Source organism: Bactrocera oleae, chromosome 5 (assembly GCF_042242935.1).
Source record: "Bactrocera oleae isolate idBacOlea1 chromosome 5, idBacOlea1, whole genome shotgun sequence".
NCBI classification, from domain to species: Eukaryota; Metazoa; Arthropoda; class Insecta; order Diptera; family Tephritidae; genus Bactrocera; species Bactrocera oleae.
The window spans coordinates 51,199,369-51,217,750 of NC_091539.1; the positions used below are offsets into that span (position 1 = coordinate 51,199,369).

Consider the following 18,382-nt stretch of genomic DNA (forward strand, 5'->3'; position numbering starts at 1 on the left):
GTGCTGCCGATGGCCACTGCGGTCAGTTGCGATAGCACAGGACGAAGGTACTATAATATCGTCAATGTTCTTTATGCTGTCTCTTTGACTTATCGTTAAGCGACAATCTGACAGGTATAATCTTGACATCCTGTCGATAACTTCATCATCATCAACATTGCATTCGAAAAGTACTATACGTTTCGAGTAATTTATTACCTGTTGCTGGCGCAAATCGTGTGTTACCGGTGAGTTTATGAGTTTAGAAAATACTTTTCCCCGAAAGACACAGGCGAAATGGGCGTTAAAATATGAAAGTAACTTAGTATATAGCCACTTGTAAAATTTGCTGTAAACGCTTGCGGCAATCAGCCAGTCAATCACTCATTCATTTGAGTTAGCCTGCAGCTGACTCATAAAACACAATCGGAAAAACAATGCGCCTAAATTAAAAAAAAAGTTCTAATGGCACGTTTTCAGTGCACGTGTCGGTAGCCGACTTTTCTTTCTTTTATACGAAAATCTTTTTATTTAAAACTGCCTTCAATATTCTACTATTTCTTCTATTTTTCAAACAAAAGCTGCCTAAGGCAATGAAATGCACGTGATTTTTGTGCACGTTTTTTATAAATTTTTTAATTAAAAACTTTTTTTCGGTATTTTTCAGACCGAGCGCCAACATTAAGGGTTAATTTGCTCTACATACAAGCATGCTCGGAATACCTCACTACGTGTTCTTTCCGATTTAGTTCAATGTGCCTATTGCTGCATTTCGAAGTTGCATGCCACAAACGTGTATATTTGTTGTTGTATTTTTTGTGTGCCCTCTTTCTTTTGTTCTCGCTTCGCGCGATGCAGGTGCCCTCATTTTTATGTCTCGTTAATGTAGTGTATTAACTTTAAGACGCCTGCATTTTGGTAGATATTTATTTTATGTGATTTTTTTATTGTTTGTTTGTCTACCTTGTTCTGTGTATTTTTAGTTTATCGTCAATATTTTTCAAATAAAATTCCCTGCTGACACTTCTCTAGTAGGGAGTTCTCATAGTAGCACAAAAATTATGTCGTTTCTCACTTTTCCTAGAATAAGTGGTCATAACTTTTGTGTTGTTTTTCTCCCAAAAAAGTATTTAATGAATTAAGAGCCAAAAAATATTTGTAAGGGTTAATTTATATTTAATACATAATTTCCATAGACAAAAACTATTTTAAGATACACAAAAATATAATATGTGTCTTTCATCTGCAATCTTGGAGAGAAATGTATATATACATAGGTTAAACAACATTTTAATTTTAACCGATGTCAAGATTTCTATAAATTCACAGGATCGTATTGAAAGATTAGTAAACAGCTATGAGAACATGTTGTACGAATATTTTTTTTAACAGCAAAATTATTTTAGGTGCCAAAGTCGCTCACCACCCAATTAACAATGTGTTACGACAATAAATGCTTATGCCGACAGTCTCTTAAGACTAAAACGATCTTGAACAAATATTTCTCTGAGTTGTTGGAGAGATTGCATTTTTGAGAAAAAGACTAAATTTATCAAAACCCGAATAATAATGAAGAAACACGTCACGAATTTAGTACTCTTTAAAAATATTTCTTACGAAACCTAAATATGTAAATTATTTAAAAAGTAATTGATTTAGTAAAGAGACAATGTAAACAAGGTTTCATCTCATCTTTCAAATTAAAATTCTTATTTCCCTTTAGTACGGAATAGGTTGAGTAATTTGTGATCTATTGTATAATAATTTCAATATCATCAAAACTTGTTCAATAATGGTTCTACTGATATAAGCTGACAAAAACAGTAAAATAAAGATACTACAAAGCTATAGCCGCGAAAACTGGTTGCTAAACAGCAACTGCTGCGAGTTTCTGAATATCCTATAACGAACACAGCTAATTTCAAAAGATGTACTCTTTTAACTTAATTTGACCTTTTTCTTTTAAAAGTCAAAAATGTAGATTAAAGTACAGCTATTTTTATTTAAGTTAAAATTCTAGACGGTTAACCGACCTAAAACTAACTTTTATGCTGAAAAAAATTATATACTGTATTTAACAATATTTTAAATTCTTTCAAGTGTCCAGATTGAGAATTTATTCATGAAAGTATTTTTATCTTTTATCATTACTGCATATCATATGTTTTGATCAATTATTGGCTTGTTAGTAATAAAATTTATTCCAGTCATGTTTAGGATTCTGTGACCTTTTTCTCGCATACAAGCATCATGCGATCTCCACTCTCAGGCTACTCAACGAAAATATGCGTAAAATAGTACGGAAGATTTGAATAAAAATCAAACGTGGATATATTTAGGCTTACAGTCTACAAAATGTTATGTTTCAATGAAAATCTTGCTTTGCGTTTCAAAAGTTATTAAAATGCCCTCAAAAATGATGTCGCCAAATTCGCAGAAGTCGGTACCGGTCTACCGGCGAAAGTGAATAGGAGTGTGAAAGATCTAGGCTAAAGCTATTTTCTCAAAATGAACACAGTGATTTAATACGTGATCAAGTTATGAATGATAAAGCAATTTTTCGATGCGGCGGACGTGTTTCAATTACACTTGTAGAAAATTTGCGAAGCTTTGTAGGGAAAAGTTGAGAGGTGGAATATTTAACGATTTTTAAATACGGCAATTAATGAAAGGTACAGATTTTATCAAAGTTATGACTGTTTCGGAAAGTGAAGCTTAGAAAAGTTTTGTTGTAATAGTCAGAAACTAACCACCTAGGTAACCACAAAGCATCACATTATACAAAAGTCGTGCAAAATATGCTGACAATCATTTGGATAAATTTTCATATAAACTACAAAATTATAGTGAGTAACAGAGAGAGCGATTTTACCAGTACCAGGGTCGAAGTGATGGATGAAAGTTATAAAAGTTTATGGCATCGCTACAGAATACTGTTGGTTCTTAATAAAAGATCGTCAACTTGAAAATGATAAAATAAATACTCATAGAAAAAGGTGGTTTATTGAAAATAAAATATGTTTTCGACATTTTTCTGCCTGTTTACTAATCTTAATTCTTTTTCAAAAAAAAAACCCGATATTTTAAATAGTTTAATGAATTTTGAGCGCAAATATATTCAAAATCGATCTTAAATTAAGGGCATCTTAAATTAAGGGCAAAACCACTTAGAGCAGTGTAATCAGCCAATAATTTCCATTACATGGTAGTGTACTTTTGCAAATTAATCATTCATTCCGTTGTAAGTCAGCAAACGAGGTGAAAGAATATAGAGTGGAGAGTACATAAAAAAGATAACATAAGTAAGAAAAAACCACGTACAACACGAATGTATAACACGATAGAAAAAACCTAATCATCAATAACAAAATAATTCTGAATAATTTCTAAATATTATATTATCTATCAATAAAAGTAAATCAAGCATTGAAGATAAGAACGTGTATATTTCTCACACGTATACTTATGTTTATAAATAAATTACTAATCAAAAATAAAAAATCAATAAAATAAAAATTCCGTAACTAAAAAACTGACCTTCTGCCTTTTGTTAAAATTAAAATTAAATAATAAAAATATCAAATAATAAATAACAAAGAAAAGCAAAGAGCACAATTCGCGACTACTCATTTATGAGTCGATCTACTCATACTTAGCTTTATAGAAACGATTGTGTTCGATTAACCTTTCGACTGGTACGATCAATTTGAGATGAGATTAATTGCTGGGGGGAACAAATGACAAATACCGCTACAACAATAAAGCTAATAACATTAAGTAAAAACAACAAATCGGCGTGTAATTAATAAGAGTTTTGTTGTATTTTTATTGCGTCATTTTTAGCAATTTTATGATTACTTTATTTTAATTTTTTTTTTGTTTTTTTTTTTTTTTGTTTTATGAATAATGACGAACAGACGTTTCGTTCATTGCTAATTTTTCTATAGTTTATTTTTCCCTTTTAACCCATTTTGCCAATTTATTATTATTGTTTTTATATGCGCCAACCATAATACCAACAGCTACAACTTGTTTGCAACTGAAATTATTTACTTATTATGGGGTGTGTAATATTTTATATTGAAAGCAAAACCAATCACTGACAATAATGAAATTTAATTTGCATATTGATGTATGTATGTACATATGTATGTATGTATGTCAATTATTATCGAATTGTGTAGATGAAATTATAGGAAAATAATAAAATAAGCCAGCGTGCAATGAAACAAGCTACGTTTATGGCATTTTGATGAGCGTGAATGGTGTGTACAATTAAATGATGTTCTGTTGAAGGTGAATTATTCGTATGAGAGTGCAGAGCAAAACAACGAACAATAATAATACCAGCAAATCAAATGACCGATACAAACCGGTAATAGCAGCTGATGAATCAGTTAATGTGGTGTTATTACGGATAAAAGAATTCTGGTTAAGCTAAGGATTGAATTAGTGTTTAGAATGAGTTCTCTGAAGAATTTCATTTTTTACTTAACAGAAAGATACAAAACCAATACCTCAGTTTTTGAGAGAACGCTCTGAAATTGTGCACACATTCCTTTCTCACCAAGAAGCTGCTCAAAAGTCAGAATCGTCGTTATCGCACCACTATTAGGTATAGCTACCATAGCAACTGATCGATCAAAATCAAGTCCTTCTATTAAAAACTTTTATATTTGACTAGATTTCTTCACGAAATTTAGTATTGAGTATTGTTCAAGGCAACGCTATAAGCTCCAAACAAATTTAGCATATAGCTACTATACAAACTGGGCGATCAAAATCAAGACAAATATATTTTTATACAATGTTATGCTATAAGAATAGCATGTGTGAAGGGTACTATAGCTTCGATGTAGCTAAAGTTACTCTATTTTCATGTTTTCACGTAATTACAACGAATTCAGCAAATAGTCCAGTATATATGTATGCTATATAGGTATGTGAGTATATTATATAACTAATCTTATAAATTAATCGGCAGTCATTGATAGAAATGAAGGGCTTTATTTTCCGTTATCTTTATTATACATTTTCGAAGAATCTTCATCGAGCACTATCAACTAAAACTAAATATTCTCGTAATAATACATATGAACATATCCTACATAACGTAGATACGAGTACTGTAGTTACTCGTATATGATTATTGACGAACGATAAGTACCCTAACCTTCTTGATATCGGTTGTTATATAAGCCTTCGTAAAACAAAGTTAATCAATTTAATTTTGGAAAAATTCATAGCTATTGGGAAACCTCACAAATTTTTGTTTCGGTTAAAGCTTCCCAGTATCTCTACTAAAAATAAGAACCACAACAACAATTGTAGTTATAAATTTTATAATCTAACTATTGCATATTGCGCGTAAATATAAATGGAACAACACGAAATAGTCATAAACTACATATGTATGTTATACATGTAAGCATAATATATATACACTAGGGTGTGTCAAATTCTCACCTATCGAATTTACAGGATAAAACATATGTAAAGAGAAATAAGTATACCTGCAAGGTAGGATTTTAGCTTAATTTTAAGAAGTGTTGGTTAGACTTCCAATTTTTCCACATACCGTTTAGGATAAAATTTCTTACATTGATTTTTGTAACGCAAAAAAGTTTTTAAAAATTCTAACTAAGGTAATTTTTTGTTTTCCAAATCAAAAATTCTTATCTTTAAAAGCTTTGTAAAGTGAAACTATGGTTAAGACTACCAAAAAGATGAAAACAAAGTTGATGAAAAACCAACTTCATTAACGAAACACAACTTGACACGATTTGTTCGGAGATTTTATCACAAAAAGATTATTTGAAAATTTTCCAACTCCTGGAGTTATCACCGAACTTAATAAATATTGAGACCAAACATTGGGCGCTAAATAAAATAATAAATATAAGAACTTTGTTTTGACAAAACTAGATTGTAAACGATATTTATTTTATTTGAATATAGGTTTTTGTGTTAATTATGACAACTTTTAATCAAAAACACTGAATTTTCAAAACTTATTTTGTTACTTTTTCATTTTTCAAAACTTTTAAATATACAAAATTTTGAATTAGAAAAAATTTCATTGAGATAGGTTGTTTAGGAAATTTTGTACTGTAAAATAATCCTTAGGGCAAATTTTATCCAAAACGAAGTTATGGTATTTATAAAGAAAACAGATTTTTTCCGTGTTATTTATATATGAAACTTGAAAGGCTTACAAACAGTTTTTAAATTTAAGCTAAACGATTTTTCTCTATATACATAAAGGTTCATTTTAATCCACAAATTCGATATTTTAGTTTTTTTTGGTCCACCCTAATACAGTACACATATTCAACAATTTAAAACATGAACATTTATTAGTAGCTCTCCATCGGCAGAATAATATAGCGATTAATTAATTTGGAACAAAAGTTTACAATGAGGCATAGAAAATTGTAAAATACGCACAACAACAGCAAAACAAAAAAAACAGCTACATTGTGTAAATTTGTATGTGTAAAGTACGCGTAAGGTATAAACACTGAAATCCAAGCCGCAAATGGCCAAACTAATGACATCATTACACTGAGCTTCGTAGATTACCATGTATGTATTTGCTATAATTGTTTTCCACATTTTTGAGCATTATGGCATATGTTCAAGCAGGTTCGCATACATAACATAGATAAACAGTAACAACATATAGACGCATAAGATAAAAACAAAATTGGCAGACGATTCTGCTACGCCCTAAAAATTACGTACCACGCGGCTCAACAATAATGCGGCGCCTACAACGCCCTACACGAACAACAGCAGCACCCGTACATATGCCCCATTGGAGTATGCTGAAAATGTTTGTATGTACGTTTAGAAGATATACAACATACATAAGTACATATGTAAAAGTATATATAAAATTATGGCTGTGCTTATTGTTGGTGTTATGTAAATTGTATCGCATGAATTTTAATAAAATTTTCGTTTTTGCCCATAATTTATGTGGGCAACGAAAACATGCAATAAGCTGGCTTAAGATGAGTTCACACTGAGCCTAAATCACTTACTTTCCCATAAATTATGCTCATTATTTATAACTGTCGTGCTCGATTCGGCACTTATCTGCTCGCTATATTCGAGCTCTCTTATAAATAGAAATTGTTGTTGTGGAAGCAACAACATACATAGTTAACCAGTTAGAATCAATACCAAAGATTATGTTTATATCTCGATTACGTCGTATAGGAGCTGGCTATTCTATATATATTTAATTTTTACTAATTGAATGTTCGATTCGCTACTCTGTTAGATGTCTCAATAGAAAGCAATTGTCGAAATTCGGTTGCATCGAAGCTTTAACACACTGGACAGGTGCATAAAAGTTCTTTAGCTTGATATTGATCGGTCAGTTTGTATGGCAGCTATATGATACAATACCCGATTCTAAAAAATATGTTAGAAAATTGTAGCATTGCCTTAGACAATAATCTATGCAAAATTTCGTAAAGATGTCTTGACATATAAAGAGTTTTCGATATCAGAACTTGATTCTGATCGATCAGTCTGTATAGCAGCTATGTGCTATAGTGATCCGATATCGGCGGTTCCGACAAATGAGGAGGAAAATAAACTGTGCAAAATATCAGATCGATATCTCAACAACTGATCGTTTGCGTATATATGTAGGTACATACGGGTGTAACAAACTTTGTGAAAAAAACTTAATATTCCCTGTTTAGGATATAAAAATATATATCACAACATAAATTGTATTAATATTGTAGCCTAAAAACCAAATTCCTCCCAAATACAAGTATTTCTCGAAAATGAGAAGTGTATGCACCTACTACTTCATTGTTGAACACTTATTTTCATAAACATAAATTTATTTATACAACTTTAGGTAATATCTGATTATGCAGAAATGACAACCTTTTCAGCCTTATGTCCTTCCAACCCAGTTTCTTGAGGACATCGACCTAAACCACACATTAATACGATATGCTATGAAGTAAAGGTCACGTCACTCAATAGTGTGTAGTGCATAAACGTACATATGAGTTTTTAGGAAGAACTGAAAACCAATTGAAATATTTCCAAATATGTAGACACGGTTCCGATGCTAGTATTACGAAACACAGTGGCGAATCGAACAAACAATTGAATCGAGGAAGGCTATGTTATAATCATATACATACTGTGTAAATGTTCCAACCAAAAAGATATTTATTTGAACCAAATTCAAGAGGCCCACATAAGTCCATCGTAAATGGTTCCTTCATTGAAACAAAATATATTTGTGTGAAAACATACTGACGTCAGTTTGTATATGTGCACATGTAAAAGAGTTAAAAATAGTAGCAAATTGTTATTGCGGAAATTCATTTTGTGGTGTTTTCAGAATAATTCTGTAGAAGTTGCTTGTCTGATATTGCATAAAACCACATGGAAATACATACATATGTGTATACATGTATAAATATTAAGATTCATATATATAAGCTGTATTTCGGTAGGCAATAATAGCATCGATCAACGATGTGATTTTGATAGGGATGCAAATGAATGTGTGAATTGCGCTTTTGGTTTGGTTTGTGCAAGAAAACTTGTTCAGGAAATAGGCGGAAAACCAAAATTGTAGAACTTATAGAAATACTGTAATGTATCGATATTTCTAGGAGTGATGTTTGTAAATGTTGTACATACTAAATATGCTATCAGAAAAAAAAATCGCAAAAGCAAATTGTAAATGTAATATTTCAGAAAAATATACATACATATTAGCTGTTATCTCCAAAGCTTAAGAAGTGACAAATCGAACCACAAACTTATATAAATCATAAAGAGGTTTTTTTTTTTTTTGAGGTATCCAGTGAGTAAGCGAGTTTACAATGTGTTGAACAAACATTTTTTAAAAAATTTGGTTAAAGCAAATATTTTGAGGTTTGTTACAAAAATAAACTTCGTTTAAAGATAAAGATAAAATTTGTTGTTGTCGTACTAAGGTAAATATTGTAGACGCAGTCTACAAGGTATTTGAGAAATATTTTGCATGCCAAACAAAGTACAAAGGACAGTTTACTGTTAGATCGACATAATTTGAATTGTGTATACGTTAGTCAACAAGATCTTACACATGTAATCTTATCTAACAAAAACATATTATATTTGATAAGTTTAATGAAAATAATTAATATTTATTGATGTAAAACAATATTTTTTTTTTATGAAAAGCTGCGAAAATATTGTTTTTTAAGAGAAAATTTTCAAAAACAATAATTCTTTCCAAATACAAAGAAATATTGTTATTTAAAACTTTCTCTTTAAAAACATTATTTTCGCAGCCATTTATTAGAAGAAAATATTAGGTATTAAATTCATATTAAGACTTGCCTTAAAGTATGAAATATATAAGTTTAGTAATATAAAAATGCAATTTATTTTTTTTCGCATTGTACATATATTGTTATTACAAAAATTTTCATACCAAAAAACTGTGTATTATATATTTTTAGTATATAAATTAAATTAAAATTCATAAACAAGATATTTTAAAAAAGACACCGGAAATGGTTTTGAACAACTTGAAAAATTTTTTTATCTTTGAATTTAATTTTTTTGCTTAAAACCCGTTTCACTGTGGATATAATATTTTATGTTTGCTTTTGCAAAAGTTCTGCTGATCACATTACTGTTTGTGCAGCACTTAGATTATTGCCAAAATGTTGCGCAAATTTACTTTTTGCGTTTGTGCCAACAAATTGATACGCATGGTTTTTAAGCGGATCACAGGTAAGTATATATAAGTAAATATTTATAATTAATTGTGGATATAAGTTTACATAATTTATTATTTGTATTATTTTCCCATTTGCTGTGTTTATTTAATATTGATTTAAAAATTATAGCATACTTTTTTCGCATGCAACTCTGTTCTTTTAGTTCTGAGTTTATTTTTTATCAAGCAGAGAAGTGCAGTTGCAATAAAATGTATGGAAATATGTGCAAATTCGCGGAATTTTAGCAGATAACTGCATTTTTCTGTGCGATGTTTTATGCCGTTTGTTTATTTTGTGATGGCTGCCGGTGATTCCACATATAAAATTGCATAAATAAAACGTAAATATACACATAAATCGTTCAAAAACCAGCTTTATATATTGTAGGTCTTTAGTTTACGGGGGAGAGATAACTTTATTTATTACAATTAGCTTTTACTCATTTTTTCAACGCGCTCATCTTCTCGATTTTACTGAAGTGCAACACATTATTGCATCACACAAAATACTTTTGAATGAACTTTTTGTTTTGCTTAATCAATTTGCATAAAAGTATTGAGTTGTCTGATGTGATTTGTGTTGAATGAAGTGGCATCTTTATTGGTGAAACTGGTTATTGCTATCGATTTTTGATAGAATTATTGTATTACATAATATAAAAAGTATGAGGCGCTGAATAAAATATTATTATGAATGAATTTTTGGTTACCTTATTAAAAAAGTATTCTTTTCTGACTATTTCTGACCTTTATAGCAATGGTAAAAAAAAGCAATTTATATTATACTATCCATTTTTTTATCATTTGTTTATTCATATTTCAAAAGTACACAAATAAATTTTAACAAAATGTATTACAATAATTTTTATAAAGTTATCTTTTCTTGATAGAGGAAAGTTAAAGTTAATCAACGGGTTAAAATTTGAGACTCAAGTTTTAACCCGTTGATCGTATTGAAATAAATTGTTTCAAGCAAGTCGGTGATATTGCCACGACACTAAAACGGCTATAGCTTTGAAAATAATTTGAATTTTGCAAAATTCTTTTGGGAAGATATTTTTAAATATCAAAAATATCGAAAAATTTAAACAAAAAATTTTCGATTTTTTCAACTTTTTATACCAGAATACCCCCTTAAGTTAGACATGCTAAAATATTCGATATAAGCATGACTATTATTTGGAGGCGGAACATATTCTAAGCCCTATGAATTTTTTTGATTGAATGAACATTTTTTGATTGGGTTTAAATTTATTCTGACATTTTATTCCATAAATATTTAGAAGATTAGCCAAATATTTGTTAAATAATTCAACGTTTCCTTAGCATACACCAAAAGCAGCAGGAATTGAAATTACGAATTGATTTAAGAATTAGTATAGCTAGTTAATGGAACTGGTAGTATGATTAAAACTACCAACTCAACCTAGAATAATGTTTGTATTCCACTGCTTAACCTGTAATTATTATATAGACTAACAGCTGGTCACTGAAGACTGGAATAATAATATTTACGGATATATCTAGAGCAATATATTAAAGTATCTAGCCTAAATCGATTACCTTTGAGAAAAATTATCTAGACATATTCTTTATTTATATTTTGTGATACTGATGTATTTTAAAATGAAATACGTTGAATCTCGAATAAATCGGTCAGAGTACATCTCCTAGCTTACAACATATATTCCCATTAGGAAGCACCCACCGTCTGAGGGTTCAGAACTCTCCAATTGAAACAGGCTACATTCAAAATTCTTTACAAATTTATATATCTTCATTTCCACTCACCATTTTGTGTTATTCGGCCAATTGTATTCGCCCACCGTATGTGTTGCAATGGAATAGCCAAAATATGAATTCGCATGTGGTCCATACTTGACTATTGGCAAACGATTCTCCAGATTGAAGGCGTCGCTTTGTGGAATGTGTAAAAAGATGCAGCAAACTAGCAGCACTAAACTTGTTAATGAAAATAGTCGTTGTAATGCAGAGTTGCATTTTGTTGCTGTTTTTAAATTATTGGCACTTTTATAATGTTGATCTGACAGCGCTGTGAGGCTGGATGCGAGTGGCGGTTGCTTAATATAATAACCACTCATTATGAATTGTTGTTGTTGAATATCACAAACTGACAAATAAAAAATTTCACTATTTTTTTTTTCAAAAACACTTTCAACACTTTATTTAATATTTTATTTTGGTTTCATTCACGTTTCGGATCTTTTTTTTTGCATTAATATTTTGAGGAAAACTATTTTACCGGCGCTGTGTTGCAGTCACACACATATCTATACATATGTATTTGCAGAGAATAGTAAATAATTTGTTTAGTAATAATTTAATTAAATTTGCCGTTAATATTTTTGTTTCGAGTTTCTTCATATGTTTGATTAATTTTAATTCAATTTTTTATTAAATATGATGCCTACATTTTTGAAAACAAATGAGAATTTTTGATGGACGTTTTAAATATTATCGTAAATTATAGCAATGAATTAACAAAATATATGAAACACAGATACATATTTTTGTAGTAACAAAACTAGTCCAAAATTCAATAATAAATATTTTAATAATTAATTTTAATTTGACATTTCTTTACATTGCCAAAATCAGCTGTTTTGGTTTGTTTTTATGACTCAGAAATAAATTTTTCAAATATTCCAGCCAATAAAAATATATGTGTTTTGAGTGATGACTGAATATGTATAGGTTTGTGAAACACCCAAAATCATCAAAACATAAACAAGAAAGTATTATAAAAAACAAGTAAGGAAGGGCTAAGTTCGGATGTAACCGAACATTTTATACTCTCGCAAAGTCAAATAGTATACTCGTTTGAGATTTCTTTGTGGATTGGCTGATATTTTCGGTAGAAGGTCAACTATAGGCACTGGGGTCCACATATTTAGTACTTAGGGGCTTAAACAGTTTTGGTTCGATTTAGAGAATTTTTGGCCACAAGGTGGCATACTTTAATCGCATTATTCACACAAAGTTTTATCCCGATACAGTCATTGTTGCCTGATTTGCATAGTGGAAAGTGAAATAATCAGATGGAATTTAAAATGGTGTTATATGGAAAGTAGGAGTGGTTGTAGTCCGATTTCGCCCATTTTTGCACTGTGACATAGAAACATGAAAAAAACGTTATGTACCGAATTTGGTTGAAATCGGTTAAGCAGATCTCAAGATATGGGTTTTCACCTAAAAGTGGGCTGTGCCACGCCCACTGTCTAATTTTGAACGCGGTTCCTATAAAGTCCTCTCATACCATCCCAGAGATAAAATTTAATGACTCTGGCGTGTTTAGTGCTTGATTTATCGCGCTTTTAGTAGTTTTTAACAGTACCGTTATATGGGGAGTGGGCGGAGTTGCCACCCGATTTCAACTATTTTCACACCGTCAATAGAAGTGCTAAAAACATTTGCTTCTAGTGAACTTTGTTATTATAGCATTAGCGGTTTAGGAGATATGCACATTAAACCTATTAGAGGCGGGACCACGCCCACCTTTTAAAAAAAAGTTTTAACTGCAGATGCCCCTCCCTAATGTGATCCTGTGTACCAAATAACAGTCTTGTATCTTATTGCGGAGCTTAGTTATGGCAAGTTATTTGTTTTTGATTAATGGCGTTTTGTGGGCGTGGCAGTGGTCCGATTACGCCCATCTGCAATACCAACCGTCTCACGGTACCATGAAACATGTCTACCAAGTTTCATAAAGATATCTCAATTTTTACTCAAGTTAGAGCTTGCACGGACGGACGGACAGACGGACGGACAGACAGTCACCCGGATTTCAACTCGTCTCTTCATCCTGATCATTTATATATATATAACCCTATATCTAACTCGATTAGTTTTAGGTGATACAAACAACCGTTAGGTGAACAAAACTATTATACTCTGTAGCAACAGGTTGCGAGAGTATAATAAGAAGAAAAAAAGTTGAGTTCGGCTGAAAAAGTTTCCATATAAGAACTTGATCTTGATAGGCCAGTTTATATGACAGCTATATGCTATAGTGGTCCGATCTGAACAATATGTCCGAAGATTGTATCGTTGCCTTGGGCAACAATTCATGCCAAATTTGGTGAAGATATCTAGTCAAATAAAACAGTTTTCCATGCAAGGATTTGGTTTTGATTGATCAGTTTGTATGACAGCTACATATACATACATATGTTATTGTGTTCCGAGATCAGCAGTTCCAACAAATTAACAGATTTTTTAGGAGAAAAGGACGTGTGCCACACCTAGTGGCGAACTTAATATACTCTGTTCTTATATAATTGAATCAGCTAGGCTTGAAAATATTTTATTTTACAGTTGCTGCCAAAAATGACAATACACAAGATGATATGTATACGTATATATTTTTAATAAATCTGATGGAATATGTACGAGTTTATTATTTTAATTTTATTTTTTCAAATTAATTCTAACAATATTCAATAATTGAAAATAACCTCATATAGAATTGTATTATTTCATTTTATATTTCAAATTTATTTAGTTAGTTTAGTTACCATAGTTGTTTTTTAATTTTATTTTCTGTTTTATTCATTGATTTTTGTGTTATTTTTTTTTGCTTTTTAAAATTATTAGAGAATAAAATATTACTGCTTTTCTGTTATTTTACTTCACATTTGTTTACTATTTATAAAAAAATACGGAAAAAGCATAAAGCGAGTAATGTCAGAACAACGCTAAAGCGAAACAGAAAAATAAACAATAAATACCAACACTAGCTAGGTCATCAAATTAGTATTAGCCGCGTTTGTGGCTAAAACAAAACATCAACAACATATTCTACAGCTTCTACAAAACAAAAAAGACAACTAGACGCTTTAAAAACCGGTCAGCAGTCACGTTGTTAGCGTTTTTTCGACATCTTTTCCGCTTTTTCGTTGTTCAAAACGAAATGCTTTATTTATTTTTTTATTTTTAGCTTAGTTTATCTTACTGCTGCTTTCGTGGCTTCAATATACCTTGCCGCTTCAAATATTTTTACGCTTTTATTATTATTATTATTTTTTTTGGTATTTGCTTTTTTTATTGCGTTATTTTCACATCCTTTTTCGTTACATGTTCCATACACGCTTTGGCTAGGCTCCTCTTGTACGCGAATTTTTCTGCTGAGCGCGCTGTTATGCCATGCTACAAGTGTAAAATTGATTTGACTTGAAGTTGGAATTGGAATTGTGGATAATATGCTGGATCTGATGTGCAAAATGTGCACATGTAGCTTTTTAGAGCAGATTCATTAATCGAACATTAAGTTGTGCAAGCTAAAAATCCTGACAGATAAGTGCGCTAATCAAAATCAAACAATTCGCGCAACTTTTATTATGCACGCGTATTTGCATTTTGAATATTCTCTGTGTATATAGTCCAATTGTTATTGCACCCTACCTGCGCACGGCTACAGCAAGCGTAACGTTGAGTAGCACATTGGAATCTCTGACACACTCGTGTGCTGCATACATAGCTTTGCATGCTTGAAGAGCAAAACACGTTGTAGTGGTGCCACATTGTTGGTTACGCATTGCATTCTAAGCGGTGCTACGCTAGAGCCGTATTCAAGCCATACCCAAATACACTAGCAAGCAGGTCTCTCCAGTCATTTCGTAGCACTACCACATTGGTGTGGCTTTGGATGTGCAGCAATGCTGAACAGTTAACCTTGGCAGACATGTATGTATGTATGTTTATACATAAGTATGTATGCGTGTAAGAAACATAGAGCTGAGCAACAGGTAGTGTCGCTGTTTTGCACTCTTCGCCGTATTTTTTTGTTGTTATTTATTTTCATTACCTATACTATGCACAATTATTGTTTGTTTAGCTTTGCTTTGTTGCTGAGATTGCTCTGTTTGTGCACATGTTTTACATAGTGACTTGAGGAAATTTGTATTGATTTGTTATTCGTATATTAATTTTAGTATTTTAGTATGTGGATTTAAGCTTATTATGTTAATTTGAGTTTAATAAAATCATATAACTTTTTTTGTCATTTTGTTTGTATTTTATACATTAATATTTAATTCATTTTCGTATAATTTCGATGTTTTTGGTTCTTACTTTTCCAGATATTTTTTAAATATTTTTAATGAATTATAATTTGCAATGAAATAATATTATTAATTAATTTTAAATATGTTAATTTTTATTGAATAAATTGAAAGATTTATACTATAACATTTTATATTATCCATTTTTTTGTTTACTTTTTTTTATTAGTTTGAAAGCTTACTTTTCTATGAAATTATTTTAATAATTATTTCTTTGGTGTAGTTTGCAATAACTAGCAATAATAGCAACATAACTTAAATACATATACATTTAATCAAATTATTTGAATTTCGTTTAATTTGAAGTAATTTTAAATTTTTTTCTATTTTGTTCATTGTTATCATTTTTTTTTTATTTATGGTTTTTTCTTTTATTTATTAAAATTTTTTAATTGAAATATTGTTGTTAATTTATTTTATAAAATTTGTATTCACCTTATGTTGTTATTTTATTTAATGTAAAGAAGATTTATTTTTAAACATTCACGAAGTATTTTTAATTTTTTATTTAATTTGGTTTCATAATTTCTTGTTTTCATTTAATAAAGAATTAGTTTTTTAAATAATTTAAATGATAAGTTCAATTCGTATATTGCAGTTGCGTATTCTTTGCTAACAGATTATGTCAATTTAATTAAATATATAATATTTAATTTTTTAAGAAAAATTTAATAATTAACATTAATTAATTTTTCAAAAAATTTAATAAATAAAAAATTAAATAATATGTACTTAATTTTTGTAATAATTAATTATATTTTTTTTAATAATGAAATAAAAATAATAATTTAATATCAAATTTAATAATATTAATTTGGTAAATACTTTAAGTTTTATTTTATTTCAGTTAAACTTATTTTATTTTAATTAATTTTTTTATTTAGTTTAATTTAATTACAGTAATCAATTTTTTTGCTCTTTTATTTTATTTTTTTCATTTAATTTTCTTTATTTTATTTTAATAAAGTTTTCTTTAGTCATTTTTTTCAATTTTTATTTTGTAGTCAAATTGTTTAATTTTTTTTTAATTAAATTTTTTTTATAATTATAAACTGGGATACATATCTGTGTAAATCCACACTTTTGTTATATTATATTATTTATTTAATCTAATTTTAAATTTGTTACACTCATACTCGTACGTACGTACATGTATGTATGTATATATTGACCTTTCCTTCATATTTATTTAAACCTAATCTCACCTTTTTATTTGTGCCAATTAACAGTTATAAAAATTAAAAAATCATTCAAGATTACTGCAAATTACTTAAGAAATTAATTATTATTATTAAATTTTTGTATAAATTTAATTTGTAATTTTAATTCCCTTTAGCTCTGAAGTATTCGGTTATTGTGTTTTTTTTTTGGAAATGTTGTTATTAATTTTTAATAAATTTAATTTGGTAACTTTTTTTTTATTGTTTTTTTAACAAGATTTAATTGGGTTCATCTCATTTTAATTGTGTTTTATTTCATTTCATTATCTTCAATAAATTAATTTTTCTTAATTAAAAAATTATCAAATTTATATATCATTTTTTTATTTATAATCATTATTATGATCTTATTTTATTAAATCTCGTACATGTTCACGTTTTGCTTTATATTTACCAAAACTGATTGCTTTTTTAATTTCTGCAAATTAACTACAGTAAGCCAAGAAATTCAATTTCATTTACTATTATTTATTTTAGATATTACTTCTCTCGCACATAAACTTAATTAGCAAGCAAAAGTTTCACCCGCGATTCTTATCAGCCTATTAGATTTCACCGGTAAGAGCGCTTATTACCTATAAATATGATGCACACATATACATACATATGTATGTATGCACATAAAAAAAGCAGATATAATTCGTCACCGCAAAACAAAAATGCAGCAGATAGTACTTTATAAATTAACAAGCCCTATACACACATACATATATCATATACATGTGTACAAAATTTTTCTAGCACTAATATATTTCCACAATTTCACATACAAACAAGTAGTTTGCTAATAGTCACACTATTGAATTCTTATCGACGTCGGCATTGATAGTCTACACGTATTTTAACTTCGTATGTACATACTTGTACATACATACTGACGAAAAAAATAGGCGAACTTGTAAACAAACAATAACACTTATACAAGAGCATGCATGTACCTGCATACCAATAAAAAAAATACCGCTAAAGCAACTACACTTTTTTACCACTTGTTGTATAATAAAAACACACACCAACAACAACTTTGCGATTACTTACACCTGTGTATTTTTAATTCTTACTTAATTTATTATAATCTATGCCACGCTAGCGCTTTATTTCAAACACTTCGTTATATACAAACATAAATGTATATTATATATATTTTCAATAAATGTGTAAATTTATTCGCTTATAGTTTATCGTTGCTCTTATTCGTTTCAATACGCACAATTAGAAGGCACCATTTTCAACATTGAAAACAGCAAATTATGTATTTAAAAACAATTTCAATATAAATACGTTTCTTATTCGAATTTCGTTATAAACTTTAACTCGTTACGTTCAGACGCGTTTGGAAACACTCA

At 29.4% G+C, this 18,382-nt stretch overlaps 1 protein-coding gene across 2 annotated transcripts in view; it reads right to left on the reverse strand.

The window, feature by feature from the left end:
* The window catches only part of mew (multiple edematous wings), a 193,898-nt gene that overhangs the window by 173,338 nt on the left and 2,178 nt on the right, over positions 1 to 18,382 (reverse strand). Inside the window, exon 1 of one of the 2 annotated variants that reach the window (XM_070109411.1) lies at positions 11,528 to 12,034. The exons of the other annotated variant lie outside the window; for it this stretch is intronic. Coding sequence (XP_069965512.1) covers positions 11,528 to 11,838 — 311 coding nt within the window. The 5' untranslated portion in view covers positions 11,839 to 12,034. Of the gene's footprint in view, positions 1 to 11,527; positions 12,035 to 18,382 lie in introns of those variants that run through there. 2 annotated transcript variants of the gene reach the window in all.